The sequence below is a fragment of the Acanthochromis polyacanthus genome, chromosome 7 (genome assembly GCF_021347895.1).
Source record: "Acanthochromis polyacanthus isolate Apoly-LR-REF ecotype Palm Island chromosome 7, KAUST_Apoly_ChrSc, whole genome shotgun sequence".
In the NCBI taxonomy this organism is placed as follows: Eukaryota; Metazoa; Chordata; class Actinopteri; family Pomacentridae; genus Acanthochromis; species Acanthochromis polyacanthus.
Window position 1 is genome coordinate 37,521,072 of NC_067119.1, and position 18,846 is coordinate 37,539,917.

General features: G+C 39.3%; 1 protein-coding gene and 1 long non-coding RNA gene across 2 annotated transcripts; one reads left to right on the plus strand and one right to left on the minus strand.

Moving 5' to 3' along the window:
• The first annotated feature begins 8,127 nt into the window (after positions 1–8,127).
• On the plus strand, positions 8,128–10,833 carry sdf2l1 (stromal cell-derived factor 2-like 1). Its single transcript, XM_022206879.2, has 3 exons — positions 8,128–8,393; positions 9,678–9,874; positions 10,166–10,833. The coding sequence occupies exons 1-3, from the start codon at positions 8,210–8,212 to the stop codon at positions 10,442–10,444; spliced, it is 660 nt and encodes a 219-aa protein (XP_022062571.1). The 5' UTR covers positions 8,128–8,209; the 3' UTR covers positions 10,445–10,833.
• A 1,772-nt stretch (positions 10,834–12,605) lies between these two features.
• Positions 12,606–18,640, minus strand: LOC127534737 (uncharacterized). The gene is made up of 2 exons (XR_007943105.1): positions 15,008–18,640; positions 12,606–14,911 (listed from the first exon to the last, which is right to left on the minus strand). It is a non-coding gene; the product is annotated as an uncharacterized LOC127534737 (long non-coding RNA).
• Between the last annotated feature and the right edge of the window lie 206 nt (positions 18,641–18,846).

Sequence of the window (18,846 nt, forward strand, 5' to 3'; positions counted from 1 at the left end):
ATATGTAGCCCTGCGACAGACTGGCGACCTGTCCAGGGTGTCCCCTGCCTTCGCCCGAGTCAGCTGGGATAGACTCCAGCACCCCCCGCAACCCTAGTGAGGGTATATATATATATATATATATATATATATATATATATATATATATATATATATATATATATATATATATTACCATTATTACATTATATTCACTTTGTGTCCCCCTGTGTCTTTTCTCTGAGTGTCCCTTGTCCCTTGGATGCTTGTGATTGGCTTCAGATCTGTGGTTGCTGTCCCACCAACCGGCTTAGTCTCCCTCCTATCCACTGTGGGATGCTGCTGCTGTCTTTCCTCCAGCCCACTGCTTCCAGCTGCCCATTTCTACAAATCTACTCTGTATTGTCCTTACCATACTTGATATGCTCATCTACACACTGTTTACATCTTACTTACTATGCAGTGTATTTAATGCCAGAGCCTTACACCACAACAGTAAACTAATGAATCAATTTCAATGTTGGCTTGTACTTTGTATGTATCATCTATGTTACTCTTATCATGCATGTATGCCAATGTGTGCTATTTGTTTCCTCTGTTTACACTCAATTTAGATTAAAAACAAAGGAATTAATTTTTGTTGAGAGTATGCACAGCTCATATTTTTCTTTCGGTGAGGCTCGAGCAATTACTCAAATGCAGGGTATTGACAGGAAGTCTCCACCTTAGGATGGATATATCACACATTAAATAACTTTAGCATAAAAACATCGACAAAGTAAATTAAGATTCACTACAAGTATTGAACACACACACATTGAATTTAGAGTGTCCTACAGAACTCACACAGATGCTGTAAAAAAGGAAGAAATAAACTGCCAATAATGTGCAGTCAGGATCATTTCATATGATGTAGAGTCATCGGTTAATGTGTAACTTTTGAGTATGTAGGATGAAATCTAGTTCACTGTCCTGCAGGTAGGTGGAGATAGTGTTGGTGGAAAGAGTTCATTATTATATCATCCTACACAAGAATTGTTTCTTTGAAAAGTATTGTTAGAACATTTAGAGACTATTTATCACAACACTTGGTCCATTGATCAATCAATCAATTAATTCAATGCAATGAATAGAATAATAGTTCCTGGTATTTATACCACTGCAAAGGCAATTACAAATGTGTGACGTTTACTCACTTTGTTACTAGAGATCTTGTGAGGTTAAATGGCCCAGCTTACTCCTCACTGGAAATGCCCCATGAGAACGTCTGACCTTGTGGATGTAAATTGCAGATATCCTGTTCTGCAGTGATGTAGTAGCATTTTACTGCTCCAGACTTTAGCCTAAACCTTGATGTCCTGCCAGGAGTTTGCGTGTCCTTGTTGACTGTGACCTCTGTAGATTGATCTACAGGAAGACATCCAAAGGTGTTGTGACTGGACAGCTGAACAGAAAAATAACCATCAAGTAAAGCCTGGTAGACAGTTGGATGAGTCGAAGGCAGTTTTGTCATTTCTGCATAATAGACTGGCAAATATCTCGCATAGTTCACCCTGTCGTATGCGAAACACCAGGGAATCATAGTTTGAATAGCAGAGAGATGGAGCTGCCAGTTTCGACAAAATCACAACTGGGGGGTATGGTTTCACGTTGCCAAACTATATGACCACATAAATTATTACTGTGACAAATTCTGACATATTCTGAACTACTATCCCTTTAGAAAGATTTTAAGTGGTTAGTTGATGCTGTGCATGCCCTGGTTTGTACAATTTTTAGCAAAATATTCAGTTGCTTTTTGGAATTCAAAGCATTTCCGCAACCATTTTTCGCCAAATTTAGCATATTTTTTATGTTATATGGCAAAGGTATTGCATAAATGTGATATAGTTTTTCTTCTTTACATGCTTTTATCCTAATTTTAACATACTGAGCCCATATTGTGACCAAAAACCGAATTTTAAGAAATTCTAGTGAATTTCGAATTTTCATACAAATCGGAGCACCCCGCGTATACATTTAGGGTAATAACACAGTGATGGCCGAGAGTTATACAAGGCTATCACACTTTTTCATCTCTCCGGATATATATCTTGCTAAAAATCACAGTGAGGCTTACTCCATCTGAATGGTACCGACCACCTCACTTGGCTCATATGCGGGGGGCTGGGCAAGATGGCGGACCGGGCACAAGCAAACTTTTGAGCTTTGTTCGTTTTGGTCACGAATTTTACATTACAGCTGCCCTCCTTTCATAACGAACTGTCGTGAACGCAGGCAAAACATTTACTGACTAACCTGTGAAGAAAAGAACAACGAAAAAGTGATGTCTGCGACAAAGGATCGAGCAAACGTAAAAGCGGGAAACTCGCTAGCCTTCCATAGCTACGCCACTACCTCCGCGGCTTCCGAAGAAGCTACCCCGATGGATACCACCAAACCAGGCAAGGCTAATGCTAACACACAAGGCACCCGGCGACCGCTAAACACGACTCCCACCCAGCTACCACCAGCTAAGAAACTGGCTCCAAACATTGAAAAGCCGACACCAAGCACTGAAGTGACTATTGCCGACAGGGAGTACTCATTTGCTGATGTAGTGAAAATCCTGATGAAAGTTGAAAGCAAAGTGGATGATTTTAGCGACAAACTGACGGATCAATGTGATAGATTTGCCGAGCTACTACAGCGCGTGGATGAAAACGGGAAAGCTGTTGCTGAGTGCCACTCAAGGGTTGACATGCTCGAGACAAAATGTGAAGGTCTGGAAAAAGAAAATGCTAAGCTGAAAGAGAAGGTTCTGGAAGTCGAACGCTATAGGCGCCGTTGGAATCTCCGAATTTCAGGCCTCAAAGAAGAAGATGGTGAAAATGTCAGGGAGAAGATAGAGGAGATTCTGCTTAAACTCTTCCCACAGTGGGCTGAATGCATCGGGGATGTGATCGACTCCGTGCACCGTGTCGGGAGAAGGGAGGAAGGACGTAGCCGCCAAATCATCATGCAGTTTGTGAAAAGAGTTCGCCGAGACGCGGTGTGGAAGTCGACTAAGGACTAAGGACTTTTCCCAGGATTTCACCAAAGAAGATCTACTGTCTCGAGAGCTACTCTGGCCAAAAATAAAATTGGCTAGATCACAGGGTAAGGTGGCATATTACAAAGGCCACGTCGCAGTCATTAATGGACGCATAGTCACACCTTAAAACGAATATGAGAGAGAAATAACCTCCAAATGTTCTAATTATATTTCTTCAACTAGTTCCAATGGAATTGCTGTTGTGTTCAAAAAGTTACTTTAAAGAGGGCATAACCCACTTTGTTCTCAGGGACCTGCCAAAAGTTTGTTAAACCTTAAAGTAAGAAGTTTACTTAAACGTTTTTGTGATCTGTGTGCATGTGTGTGAATGATAATGCAACTGAAATGCAATTTGAAATTTTTGACAATCAATACTCGAGGTCTAAAGGACTGTATTAAAAGAAAGGCTATGTTTTTATATTGTAGAAGTAAAAGAGCAGAATGTATCCTACTTCAGGAAACTCATACAAATGAATCCGATGAAAAATTCTGGACTTCTCAATGGGGAGACAAAATAATCTTTTCACATGGCACATCAAAATCAGCTGGTGTTGCAATCCTATTCAATAACTGCCAGGGGAAGATAATTACGACAAAATCAGACGAAAATGGCCATTGGATTTTAACTGTCCTACAACTAGATGATTATATCTTAATTCTTGGGAATATTTATGGTCACTGCAACAGAAGCCAAAACAGAAATCTACTCTCAAAAATACAGGAAATAGTAATCCAATTCAAAAGGAAATATGCATCAGAAAACATAATTTTAGGTGGAGATTGGAATTTGGTTAAAGATGAATGGCTTGACAGACTCCCCAGTAAATATAACTACACACATAAATCCCATGCTATCTGACTGGTGTGAATCTCTAAATCTAGCAGACCCATGGAGACAAAGAAATCCATATAAAAGACAATATTCTTGGTTCAAACCAGATGGTTCCGCGAGATCCAGACTCGATTACTGTTTAATTACTGACAGCATACTCAATCAAATCTCAAACTGTGAAATATTACCAGCACCTCTGACGGATCACTGCTGTGTCGAATTATATGTAACACCTCTCCCACTAACTTCTAAAAATAACGGATACTGGAAATTTAACTCTAGATTACTACTACATAATGACTTCTGTCAAGGCATTGAAAATCTTATACAAAATGTTCTAGGAGACGAATCCTTAGTATCATTTACCCAGAAATGGGAATTTTTAAAATATAAAATTCGTCAATATTCAATCTCTTATGGTAAACAGCTGAAAAAGAAAAACCTTATAGAAGAGGAAGAGATTATAAAAAATATACTTACAATTACCCTGCGCTCTAAAATATCAGAAAATGACCAAAGAAACCTTATACAACTACAAGAAAAATTAGATAAAATATATGAAAGGAAAGCTCAAGGTGCCTATATAAGATCACAAGCAAAGTGGATGGAGGACGGGGAAAAGAATACTAGTTATTTTTGCAGACTTGAAAAAAGGCGTCAAGAACGAAAGACAATAAAATCTTTGACGATTAATGGTGTGGACTGCTCTAATGAAACATCTATTGTGAACGAAATCCCCAAATTCTATCAAAAGCTTTACAGCTCCTCCTACTTAGCTCCAAAGGCAGAGAGTCTCCTGAAACAAATTAAACAACACATTCCACAAATAGACAGTGAATTTAAGGAGAGCTGTGAAAAAGACATAGACATGGCTGAACTTGATAAGGCAGTCCTGTGCCTAAAACTAGACTGTTCTCCAGGCACAGATGGATTAACCGGTAATTTCTATAGACACTTTTGGGAATCACTTAAAAACCTACTCTTTCAAGTTTTTAACGAAATCATAAATAGCTCAACCCTTTCAACAAGCATGAAACAGGGCATCATCACCCTAATCCCTAAACCAGATAAAGATACAAAGCTAATAGAAAACTACCGACCCATCTCACTTTTAAATAATGATTACAAACTACTTACATATATATATATATATATATACTAATAGACTGAAAAAGAAACTTGATACTATTATTAGTGAAACTCAATCAGGCTTTGTAAACAAAAGATCAATACATAATAATATTAGATTAGTAAAAGACCTTTTAGATTATAATGATCAAATAGAAGATAAAGGATTCATCCTATTCCTAGACTTTCAAAAAGCTTTTGATCAGTTAGAACATAAATTTCTTTTTGAAGTGCTGCGTGCATATGGTTTTGGACCAAAATTTTGCAAGATAATTGAAACAAGCTCGGTTATACTTCCAACTGGTACCACACCACGTTTTTCATTAAATAGAGGTGTGAAACAAGGGTGCAATATTTCACCCTTTTTATTCATAATGGCAGTTGAAATCTTGGCCATTATGCTAAAAAATTCAAGCATGGAAAAGCTAAACATTTTCGATAAGCAGCTTGTAATCAGTCAACTCGCAGACGATACAACCATCTTCCTAAAAAAACTTGAACGAATTCCAGAAGTACTAAAATTAATTGACATATTTTCTGAAGCATCTGGTTTGACACTTAACCACAAAAAATGTGAATTAATGGCCATACATGATTGTGACCTCTCAGAAGCATATAATATTCCCATTAAATCCTGTGTGAAATATCTAGGCATTAACATAACTAAAGATGCAGCTGTCAGTGACTCATTAAATATCCAAGCAAAAATTAATCAATGCAAATCTAAATTAGGTTCTTGGTTACAACGAGATTTAACGGTTTTTGGTAGGGTATATTTAACAAAAATGGAGTCTTTAGCTAGATGCATTTATCCAGCATACTCAATGGCAATACCAGAAAAATTAATCAAAACTGTTAACCAGCTAAATTTTAACTTTATCTGGAAAAATAAAGTCCACTATATTAAAAAATCGGAAGTTGTTAAAGAATATAAAGAAGGCGGACTTAATGCGATTGATTTTGAATGTTTCAATGTAGTACTAAAGGTTAAATGGTTGAAGTCTTTTCTCACAGAAAAAGATAGCATCTGGTTCTGTCTCTCCAAAGGTTTGTTCAAAAAATGGGAGATATTGAATTTGTCCTTAGATGTGACTTTAATGCTGATAAATTGCCAGTCAAATTATCGTCCTTTCATAAACAAGTTCTACTAAGCTGGAAAATAATGTGCAACCACAATTTTACACCACATCAAACCCCATTGTGGAACAACAGGTATGTTCTTTGTAATAGAAAATCTATTTTTTTGCAACACTGGATGGATAAAGGTATATGGTCACTACGCCACCTTATGGATAACCATGGAAACTGGCTCTCATTTGAAAACTTTTGTTCCCTTCACAACATTTCATGTCGAAGATCAGAATTTAAAAAGATTCTTAAAGCAGTTCCTCAAGCTGTCAGGCAACAAATGGAGAACTTGGACAGGGAGAATTTACCTGTGCCTAATCTCTCAAGTCTACAAATATTTGAACAAAATTTTTTTGAAAAAAATATACCAAACAAATGTCTTAGAAAATCTCTGAATAATCAATTATTTCCTATAAAACCAAACAAAAATTCAATCATCCAAAAATTTTCTGAAGCTGAAATTAAAATTATTAGAACTGAATACTTAAAACTTCCTGTTAGTCCTAAAACAAAAGAAATACATTTTAAAATACTAAATAGAATTTATCCCTCCAGTGAACTGCTGAAAAAAAAGATTTAATATTGAACAAAACAACTGTGTATTTTGTGAAAACGACATTGAAACCACTGAACATCTTTTTTACCAATGCATTTATACAAAGACATTCTGGGAAGACCTCTGGGACTGGTTGTCTTCAAAAATCCAGCTACAGAACACTTTGGACTGGGACATTGTTGTCTTTGGCCTTTTACAGAAAGACTCTGAAACTGAAATTGTGATAAATAGTATACTACTGTTGGCAACATTTTTTATCCATACTTGTAAATGGCGTAAGGTAAAGCCCATTTTCACAGTTTTCAAGAGACAAATGCAAGATAGCTATGTAAAAATCTTTGAAACTAATGTTATGTAAAAATGCTCTTTTTCTGATGCAAGCACTTGAAAATGTACAAATATTTGAAGACCTCTAACATACAATGTTGCGCGTGTGTGTGGATGTGTGCGTGGGTGTATGTGTGTGTCTTTATTTTGCTTGTTTTATTTTATTTGTGCCTTGTAAACCGCAATTCTGTTTTTGTTTATAATGTAAAACCAAATAAGCCAAAATGTTTGTAAATTTTGAAACTGTTAATAAAAAAAAAAAAAAACTTGGCTCATATGCACTTGACTTTGCGCTCTCATGTCACAGGCACAGCACATCCGGTTGAGTGACACGTCAAAGTAAGAGCGGTAATTTCAGAATAAAATTCTCTATATTAAAATGCATTGAAACGCGCCTGAAAGACAGAACAATTTATTTTCCAAAGTTACAGGGAGCCACAACAGAGGGCTGAAAGAGCCGCGGGTTGCCGACCCCTGCCATAGACAGTATTTCATTTAAAGAAATACAAATGAGCCAGAGTTTTTTTTTTCATCCTACAGCATAGTAAGGTTCATCTAGGCTTTGTGAGACTTAATTAGTGTTGATGTCGGGATAGTGGAGCAGATGTGTTTGGAACATCTGACAAAAACAGGTTGGTAGCCACTTGAATAGTCATCAAAATGTGTAGATGGCCTCCTGGAAAAGCTGTTACTCTGTCTATAGGTTTCTATTAATAATCATTTCTATTTACTGAAAACTTTTCTCTACCAAGACTCTATGTATGTGACAATAACAGTGCACTTTATCTTCTATATTACGAATTTGCCTTGTATTCCCTTTCTGATACTGAATGGTTCATTATTGTACCAAAAACCATTGTACCATTATGTGATTTTACATTCTTGCTGCAAGAAAGTATTTAGTGCATTATCTGTCTTTCTGTACCACTTCGCTGCATCTGTGTTAATTTCATAAACTAAACAACAGGATTATTAGAGAATTTAAGATGTTTGAAAGACGTTTCCGGTTTTATGTAGTCGTGGTCGTGATAGCGCATACACGTAGTGTGACCAATCACATGTCGACATATACTTCCGTATTTAGGACTTGTCAAGCTTTGATTGGCCAAACCGCCAGGGAGGTTGAGAAGAGTTTATATTTGCTGTTGGTCCGCTCAGTGTTTGCCTGTTGGTCGTGATTACGGGCATGAAGATGGATGTGACGAACGCTGTACGTGGGTTTATTAAGTCACTGCTGTTTCTGCTGCTGTGGTCCATCTGTGAGGGAAGTGAGTCGGAACTCAATTCTGTAACCTGCGGGTCTCTGGTCAAACTGCTGAACACCAGACACAACGTCCGCCTGCATTCCCATGATGTCAAATATGGCTCAGGTAATGTGAATGTGCCGGGCTGTGGCTGGTGGACATTTAATGTTTTAACTCGCTAAGTGCTCCTCTCTCCATTTGTAACGCATGTCGATGCGAACACCAATGAGTTAAATTCTGTTAAAAAATCAAACCATTTAAAATGCTGAAACGCAAGCATTGTTAACAGCACAGGGCAGAGACACACCAATCCCTGTCTAGTTTCTGCTGGTGCTTCGAAGCCTTAGCCCAGAGCTCTACCTGTGTGTGATGGCCGCTCATGACCGCGGTCTGCTGTCATAGGGGAACGCTGGATCTGTCAAGCGAACAAGTACAGTAACTTCATTCAGAGCTGCTGTATGTAAAATGTCTGAAGTCATCTCGTAAGGTTTGTGTCTTTGATGGAGAAAAATAGGGACTGATCATCTCGGTCCAAGCAATCTAGCGTTGTGTAATGGCAGGCCGGAGAATGACAGCTAGAAACAGTTTATATCTGAGTCCAGTGGCTTTTGTCAGCGATTTTGCATGTTTGTTGTTCCTAGATTAACTGATCCAGTTTGACCCCCAGACTAAAACAAATTGGGAACCTTGTGCATCTTAAACCATCCTTTCATATGCAAAACAGCTGAGCGCGAATGACAGACCTGTACCACCTACACTGCTGTTCAAAAGCTGAGAGTCACTTAGAAATGTCCTTATTTTTGAAAGAAAAGCATTTTTTTCAATGAAGATAACATTAAATGGATCAGAAATACAGTTTGGACATTGTTAATGTGGTAAATGAATGATTATTCTAGCTAGAAACGGCAGATTTTTAATTGAATAGATATTCAATTAAATATTCAATACATAGGAGTACAGAGGTCCATTTCCAGCAGCCATCACTCCTGTGTTCTAATGCTACATTGTGTTAGCTAATGGTGTTGAAAGGCTCATTGATGATTAGAAAACCCTTGTTGCAATTATGTTAGCACAAGAATAAAAGTGAATTTTCATGGAAAACATGAAATTGTCTGGGTGACTCCAAACTTTTGAATGATAGTGTGCATTGTTTTACTTCATTTTTTGTATATTGTTAAATGCCAATTAGAGCAGGGACATGCAGTTTAATATTCAGTAGAAGCAGAGATGGAGCAGAAACACCTGCACACTCATTCATCCTCTCATTCGTGACATTCATAAAATGTCATTGTGAGCTGGAGCAGAGACATCAGCTCTGGAGGTAGCGCTGCTAGTCTGCTCAACACAACACTGTGATGAATGGACCAGCAGCTGAAGGACAGGTTTATGTGTGTGTGTGTGTGTGTGCAGGCAGTGGACAACAATCTGTAACCGGCGTGGAGAATGCAGACGATGCCAACAGTTACTGGCAGATTCGTGGGAGACCCAGCCATCCTTGTCAGCGTGGGGTGGCCATCAAGTGTGGTGAGGCCATCCGCATCACACACATGAAGACCGGCCGGAACCTTCACACACACCACTTCAGCTCCCCCCTGTCTAATAACCAGGTCAGACAGTGGCACACACTCACTGTTGTACTTGTACATGACTTTAATTGTTTCTGGATAACAGTGGTGCTCTGGGGCATAGAACACTAAGATGCATCATGCTCAGAAATACATACAAGACTTGTTAATGAGATATGTTGATTGTTGCTGACGGATTTGCTATTATTACAGTCTAGGCACTATAAGATAGCTGAATAAGTTTTTAGTGGAGGGACTTCTGACAGTTCTGTCTGTTAGGCACTAAAATTGCCACTGTGCACATTCTGTTCTTTTTCTGTCTTTTGTCTGCAGGAGGTCAGTGCCTTTGGGGAGAATGGTGAGGGTGATGACCTGGATGTGTGGACGGTTCAATGTGATGGCATCCTTTGGGAACGTGATGAGGCTGTGCGCTTCAAACACACAGGCACTGACGTCTTCTTGAGTGTGACAGGCGAACAGTACGGCCACCCTATACGCGGCCAGCGGGAGGTGCACGGCATGAGCTCTCCTAACCAGCACAACTGGTGGCGCACCATGGAGGGTGTCTTTATCCAGCCCAGCCAGGAGCTGCTGCGCCACGATGAGCTCTGATATGATCAGTAGAAGACACAAAGCATGGACAGGTGTGGAGAGTCTTGAGGATTCCTGTTGCTCTGGTTGGTTTTATAACTGTCTGGACCAAATGTGGGAATGATGTTTAATATTTGACTACTAACCCATCTCTGTGCATGTGAAGCACTCAGGGTGTTCTGAGATGAGGAGGGATTGATCTTTGAATATCATCATGGTACTGTATGTGCTGTAGGCTCATTATAATATATTGGTTTCCTACTGATAGGATTTTAGGGAAGAAAAATGCCGAATTCTGATCTGCCCCCAAAAATGAGAATGTACTGTTGTAATTCCATTTATTTTTAAGGAACATTATCAGTAGAAGTTTTGACAGGTTGTGTCTCAAATAAAACCATTGTTTTAGTTAATTTTGTTGATATGGTGTTTTCACAATGCATTTAGAAGGAAAAACTGAAGAAACATCTTTGGATGCCAGAAACACAGTTTGACACCCAAATATCTGCAGACTTCCACCGCACTTATAATGGTAATTCAAACGAAATGAGATGATTTAGACAAGAATACCATAAACCCTCCAAAGTCACAGAAGACAAAGACAATCTTACTCAGTTTAATAATTAAATTAGAAAACAAAGAGTCAATAGAATGATCTGTGATTTAAAAAATAATCATTTGTGTTACTTAATTTGGATTAGTGTTCCACTTAATTTTCCTGTGCCTAGTAAAGTAGCCACTTTACTAGGTACAGGAAAATACTAATGAAGCTGTCATGTGTAATCAGCTGTGTATGCTGTACTGTGTCCCACCCAGAAAGTTCCTGGGAGGAACACAAGTCTTTGCTTCAGGGATCCCAGGTAGGTTTGTCCTACTTACTGTTGCTTGGAGGCAGAACTCTCCAAAACAGCAGCGGCACACTAGATTGCTTCCACCAGTCCCTCCTATTGATTCTATCTGTTGAAGTCATCAGAACTCTGTTTTTCTGTCAAATTCTGAAACAGGCTAACAAGTCAGAGCAGAAATTTAGTAAATTCTTGGATTACAGCTTTAACTACCATCAGCATGAGGAACTTGGAACGTATTTTGTCCCTCAGAGTACAGTGATGGGGAAAAATATTTCAGACACCCCATGCTTTTGTGAAATATTGCATTAAGAATCACTCTTAGGTATTCAAGTGCAATTTCTTTTAGTAGTGTCACAACCCTAATACTAAACAAATCCTAAAAAGCCTCTAAAAAGTTAAAATTGATTGATTCCATAAAAATGTGTAAGAAATTTTGAGTTTTGGGTGATTTTGGTACCAATGATCCACTAATGAAGGCTGTGCTTTTTATTAAAAGACAATTTTTGTTGCTATGCTTCATGTCTATATAAATTCAGCACAGAGACAAAAATGCCTAAAACAAGGAACCTAACACAGGAAACACTCCTGAAGATACAAATTCTCAGCCAGGAAGGGTACAGCTGCCACCAGATGGCCAGGAAGTGCAGATGCAGTCCTTCAGCAGCTGAATACACACTGCAGAAATACATACAAACCAACAGCTTGGAAGACAACCCAGATCTGGGCGTCAAAAGGTTTGTTCAGCAAGAAATAACTGCATCCTGATTAGCATGTGCAGGGAAAGCTGCTGAATGACATCACAGGAGTTTCAGCAACAGTGGCCAAACCAAAGTGGTGTCCAGTGTTCCACCCGTACTGTACGTGACCAACTTTTAGATCATGGCTTAAGGTCCTACAAGGCTGTCAAGAAGCCCCTGATCAATGAGAGGTCAGCTGGATGTTTCAACAAGATAATGCCCCCTGCCACACATCCAGGGCCAGTAGAACATGGCTGCAGTTGCAGAGTATCCAGGTCTCAGAGTGGCGAGTTAAATCCCCAGACATGAGTGACATCTATCTGTCTTCATCTCAGGTGCCTCCTAAAAGTGGAGCCAACAGAAGGAAAACCTTGTCTGGTTGTGAAGGAGACTGAATGGAACCTCAGTGAACCACTTCCTGTTTAATTTTCACTGACAGACTAACTCTTTCATAAATTTATTATTCTGTGTTCTCAGTATTCACAGGTTCTATTTTTCACCTTCATCTTCATCTCTGCTGTTCGAGCACGAATAAAATATAAAAAACTTCATGTTATTTATAGCAGATATGTGGCATTAAAACAGTAACACATTCAGATCTGGAGTTTCATTATTACCTTTATTGCACATTTAAAAACTACATTATTTGACAACTGAACTGTAAAGATGTAAACACATGTAATAAATTGATGAAATAAATAATGTGTTTCTTACAGTGAAGTTTAAATCCTGAACAGTCACAAGACAAGTCATATTATAAAGAAAGGACCTGAATCTGCAGCATTATTGTTATTACTGGAAGGATGAGGAGGACATCAGTGATAAAGGAGATGAAACTCTTCACCTCAGACAACCACAGCTGGATGGTCATGTTCTCTGGAGCTCTCAGTCCACATCAGACTACCGGGCTTTGCAAAAGTTCCGTTACACTCGGTTTCATGATCTTTAGAGACGTTTACATGTCGGAGTGAAAAATTCCATTAAACAAACTGAAAGTTCTACCTTATAGGCAGGTGTCATTTATACAAATTTTTCTCCGGTGAAGTTGTATCAAGATGGAAGTCAAAAGAGTTGACATATCTGCTCTCCTGGCCACAACAGGTCTGACATAGCCAAACAGCTGAACATCAGCTGGATGACCGTCCACAGAGTCGTGGAGAGGCTCAAGAATGGTGAAGATCTTTCAGGTTTTCACCATTCTTGAGCCTCTCTGCGAGACATTTTTTTCAAATACAATAAGAAATGTGCAAATAGAAAGAAAACATTAAAAAAAAAATAGAAAAGCACTCAGAGAGCGCAGTACTCCTCTAAGGTTGTTCATTCCCCCATGTGGCATTGTCCTAAATACAGCATTTATTTATTAATTACTGATAATCAGAAATCACAGCAACATAGAATGTGGTCATTCAATATAGATGTACCCACAAACAAAATGACCTTGTGCTGAGGTGTGTGATAACAATCAATCAATCAAACCTTTATTGTCATTGCACACTTTCATATACAATGAAATTTCATTTGAGCTGCCCTGCCAATGGCAGCTCAGGTTGCTGCACCTTTAAGAGCGCGCTTGTCTTGAGGAAAAGGAAAAACAAACATATTTGGGATCTGGGTAGGGATAGCAGAGGGTAAAATGAAAAAAATGGTTCATTACACCAAATGAAACCTCCAATGTTGGGAATTCAATTTGAGAAGGAACCTGAAAAAACAAAAACAAACCCGCAACAAGCAAAGCATGAAATGAGACGTATGGATACCGAATCGAGTAACCTAACCAGTGGCTAAAATTGATGGGACTCAGAAACATCCCCACAATTTAATCAGTTGCTCCTTACATCATTTCTGATGGATAAGTCAAGATAAGTCTACAGTGGTTGATTTGTAGTAAGATCCCCATTGTGATCGTCAGCAGTTTGTGTGCCGCTATCTCCCAACGATACAGAAATCTTGATCAAATCCGTGGATCCAAACTATAAACCGCATCACTGACAAAATCTAATTACTTCGTCCTTGTGTCATTTCTGACCTTCCTTGAAAATTTCATCTAAATTGGTTAAAGTAATGTTTCTAACAAACAAACGTCAATCATCACATAACTCCATCGCATTCCTTAGCAGAGTAAAAGTAGTATGTGCTAGTGTTTCCATGAGAACAGTGGGCTAGCTTTTGCTCTTATAAATAGCTCATTTGGTATATTAGAATTAGAAAAACAGTACTGTAACTGAACACTTCTGCATAATGCACATTTCTAGACATGTATGAAAAGTATGTCTAAAGTAGTGCAAAATTAAATACAAAGTACAGTTGTATGTAAATGTATATAGTTTGAATAAATGCTACAATGTCGAAGTCAGACTCAAATGCAGAGCAACAGAGACAGGACAGACTGACATTGGGAGTACACACTCAAAATAGACAAAAACTACAATAGGATGTGACAAACAAGAGGCCATCAAAACAGGATGGTAAATACTGAATGCTCGAACTGAACAGGGCACCTTGAAGGCCCAGAGGGTAATTTTAACCAGACTCAAACAATAGATTTAGCAAACTGACCTGAACCTGGTACTATCAAGGCAGGACATTGAATTAAAGAACAGGTACACTTATTACACGACTGCTGAATAAAAGACGCTGGAAACACTAACTAGGCTCTCTAGGAACAGGGATACATAAAACTGGACTGACTCACGAAGGGTTGAGGGAACTTAACTGTTCGAGGCTGAGAACTTGTGATGGGAAGACGGAGCAGGTGAGGTGGTGTGTGGTCTGGTGATGATCTGAGTCCGGACAGGTGGTGCATAGGTTGGCATGAAGACGAACAGAGGTTTGCGTCTTGGCTGGTGCCATGGTGGTTGACGGTAATCTGGGGAATCCAGGCAAGGGCGAGCAGGCATGAATTCAAACTGGAACAGAGAGAAAACTAGTGAGCCCAAGCAGTAACAAAGGAGCTAGACAGAACCAGGGCCAACGCTAACTGGAGTAGTTCACGATCCACCTACAAGTAGTAGGAGCTTCTGGCTTTTTTAGAAGAGGAGGTAATGTGGTGATCCCTCCCAACTGCTTGTCCGTCGACTCCACTGATTACACTTTGCAGCACCTGTCCACATGATACATGCCACACTCACCTAGGAGAGGGAGAGAGAGACGGGGGAAGGGAAAGAGAAGCTGCCACTACCTGGCAGCTGAGGTGGAGGGTGGGACAGTAAATGAATACAAAGTGAGCAGCCGATGATTTTCTGGGCAGTGTCGACCCTCTGGAGGGTTCTCCTGACCACTGGTTAGCAGCTGGTGAACCACACAGAGATACAGTAGCCTAACAGCACGCTGTTTATTTGAAAGATCCAAACTGTTTAGAAATTACTGAATTAATCTGTAAATATGTGTTTTATTTAAAGGCTTGTTATATTATCTACTGTGTCAAAGCTGAAAAATCAGCTTATGATGGTCCTGCTGAGCTCAAACCAGATGGAATGGTGTGTTGCTGGTATGTCACTGCATGACCCCCACCCCCTCACATGCAGACATGCACACGTGCAGATGCCATCTATTCAACTTCTGTTTGTCTAACAAAGACATGACAGCTGCAAGAAACCAGAAATTTCCCATCTGGACTCATAAGACCAAAGTTCAGGTTTGCATTGGTCTAAAGTCCATTTCCGTTTCTATGTCCAAACGGTTCCCTGCTTCTTTTCAGTCTTCCAAAGTAGTGATTTAATTGCAGATGTTAAATGTGATTCATACGGTTTCCTCCCAGCAGTTGATGTTGAGACGTGTATACTGCTTGAACTCTGAAAAACATTGATGCTGGTTCTAATTGGAGCTGCTGCTAATTGCAGGTTTTCAAGACTACAAACTAAATGAATTTCTCAACTGATCTAGATGGAACTCTTGGTCCATTTCTCCTGACTTGCTCATTCGTGAGAGCCAGTTTAATCACAGTAGTGGATGCTTTTTGTGACTGCACTTGAAGAAACTAGTTCTTGTTCTGGTCTGACTGACCTTTATGTCTTGTGTTAGTGATAGACAGTCATTTTTTTCCTCACAGGTAAATGATTCTTGTCATAATATGGATTACTGTAGTAGGTGAATGGGGATGTTTGCTGCATATACCTTGGCACAACACAACTGGTTGATTAGACAGAAGGAAATTCTACCATCTGACAATGGTATCTTCTGACAAGGTTCACTTGGTCCTACCACTATTCTATCAACCGGAAACCACTCCAGGTAGTGGCCACCTCTGCATGTAAAGGAATACATGTCTGATGGATGCACGAAGAAAGCAAACGGCGTTTCAGTGAACCACAGAGGGATAATAAAAATGCCTTTCCTGCTTGCGGTCGCTTACTTTTTTTGTCCAGCAGGTGGCAACAAATGGTCATACAATACAAACAGTGAGCAGGGAGGACTATTATTCCTGTCTCCAGCGTCATCACCACCACCATCCCCATATATCGGCTGCAACCTTCCGCGTGCATCTCTGTGTGCAGAGCGGCGCTGGGCGGGGAGGAGAGAGAGGCTCTGAATGCTGAATTTCACTGGAGCTGGTGGAAACCTTTCTCTGGTGTGGAAGATACCAGGCTGCTACCGCACGTTCATTCTTCATCAGCTCCGAAATGCTGAGGAGAGGTGAGAGACCACCGGGATCGACAAGCAGCACCTCTCTTACCGTTTTACGGCGACGTTCCAGGACTTTTATGATCACAAATATCATTTAACTTTTCTTTTTTTCAATATTAAATTAATGGAAAACCTAAAAGAAAAAAACAGATTAAACTGCGACACTATTAAATAACGAGCACAAAATGAATGAAATTGTTGTATGGATATTTCTGTGTCGTTATAATTTTGCTTTAGCACGTGGAAACTAGTGTAATTATAATTTTGTTTCATTTAACCATTCTTTTCAACCTCTCTCAAACGTTTCGCACAAGGTGAATAATGCAAATAATACATAACATTACGAAAGCTCCGTCATAAAATGGTTATTCTTTAACGCATTCTCTGATATCTAGCAGGACTAAACCGTGGTAATCAGTTCGCTTCTACTTAATTAGACACAATTATTTAATATATTGGTATAGATTTAGAAATAATTCGTGCATTTTTAGGCTTTAAAGGAGACTCGCATACAAACCCACAAAAATGCAGAATAAAAAATACCCCTTCGTTGGATTTTTTTTTTTTTACAAGCAAATTAATGAAAAAAAAAGTACCAGAAAATAATGTTGAAATTGTGGAACTGTCCTGAAGAAAAACAAAACTCGTAGTGAAGCAGGGAAACTATGTTAAGGAATTACTTTTGCTGTTTCCCACATTTTGTCAAGGGAAAGGTGCTCTGCTGACTTTTAACAAGTTTTTCGGTGGTAGGGGGCTGGGAGGTGGAGTCCAGGGTGGGTGGGATGCACCGGGAGGTTCCCAGGCTCTCCACTCAGAAGTCCCAGCAGCCAGAGCAAAGGGAATGTAAATGTGACCACCCACCTTTGAGGAGGAAGTGCTGTTATTGTTGTAACTGGCCTGTGTTTCTAGTATTCCTGCTGCACTTTTTCTACACTGTCCTCAGTGTCTCAACACAGACAAACACTAAGTCTGACTGTCTGAAGACAGCACTTTAACCTCGAATGAAACAGGATGGTGCTAATTAAAAATAATAATCATTTGGACCACGAGTCCCCATTATTAAACAGAAACCAAGCAATGTAATGCATTGCACATACATTTAAACAATCCCAGTGTCTATGGGTCTCTGTAATATGATTAATTTATTTTAGGTGGTTTCCGCTTTTTCATTATTTCTGAAGGAAAATGGATGTTTCCAGTATTTTCAAGCTTGTGTTTAAGTCATGAAGATATTTATAAGCCTTGTATAACCACGATACATGTCTCTTCCTTTCAGACATATAAAGTACTAAGAAAGAACTAATCAATTATTGTAATAAAATTGGCTGTTAAGTTTCTATTACACAAATCTTTGTTAATTTCTAAAAAAAAAACATTGAAGTTTGAGCTACACACACACACACACACACACACACACACACACACACACACACACACACACACACACACACACACACACACACACACACACACACACACACACACACACACACACACTTTTGTACCAAGGTGTTGTGTCTGACCTTTATTTGGCTTCAAAGGTCCAGTTTATCAACTGGAGCTTATTTCCTCCACTCCAGCACTATGGAGGTGAATGAGGACTTGTGAGTATCATAATGTTACATTTACAGAATCTGTGTCCACATTACTTCACAGAACACACTGGTGACAGTTTTCACTGGAACTCGTTTATAACTTAGAAATAGTTCCAAGGTCACTATGTGAGACACATTACTGTAGTTTTTTTTTTTTTGTTAAATTACACACAAAATTCTTATTACCTTTTTTGAAGGCCCAGCATGTTTTATCACCAGTCAGCATCTCTTCATTATCACAGCCCAGAACAAAACACAAGTACCACTTCTCATTTAATGTAGCCTTTATTTAAGTAATGGTCCTGATGACATGATGACAGAGGAGAAGAGGCGGGGAAAAGTGTGACTTTCTGATGTGTTGTGGTGGCTTTCAGAGCTCACAGCAGACCAAGGTAAAGTATGTGTGGAGGAGACTGATCCCAGCTGACTGATGCCCTTTCATTATTGCACTGCTTGCTGCTGCTCCCACAGTAGTGCAACAGGGAAAGAGTGTCAGGCAGAGAGGGTCCTCTAGCTGTCATCCCGAGTGACAAAGTGCAACCTGAAGAGCAGGATTCCCTTTTCAACATGCCCACAGTCTTTCTTGCGTACACATCATTTTAATTCATTTTAGGTTTCATGTT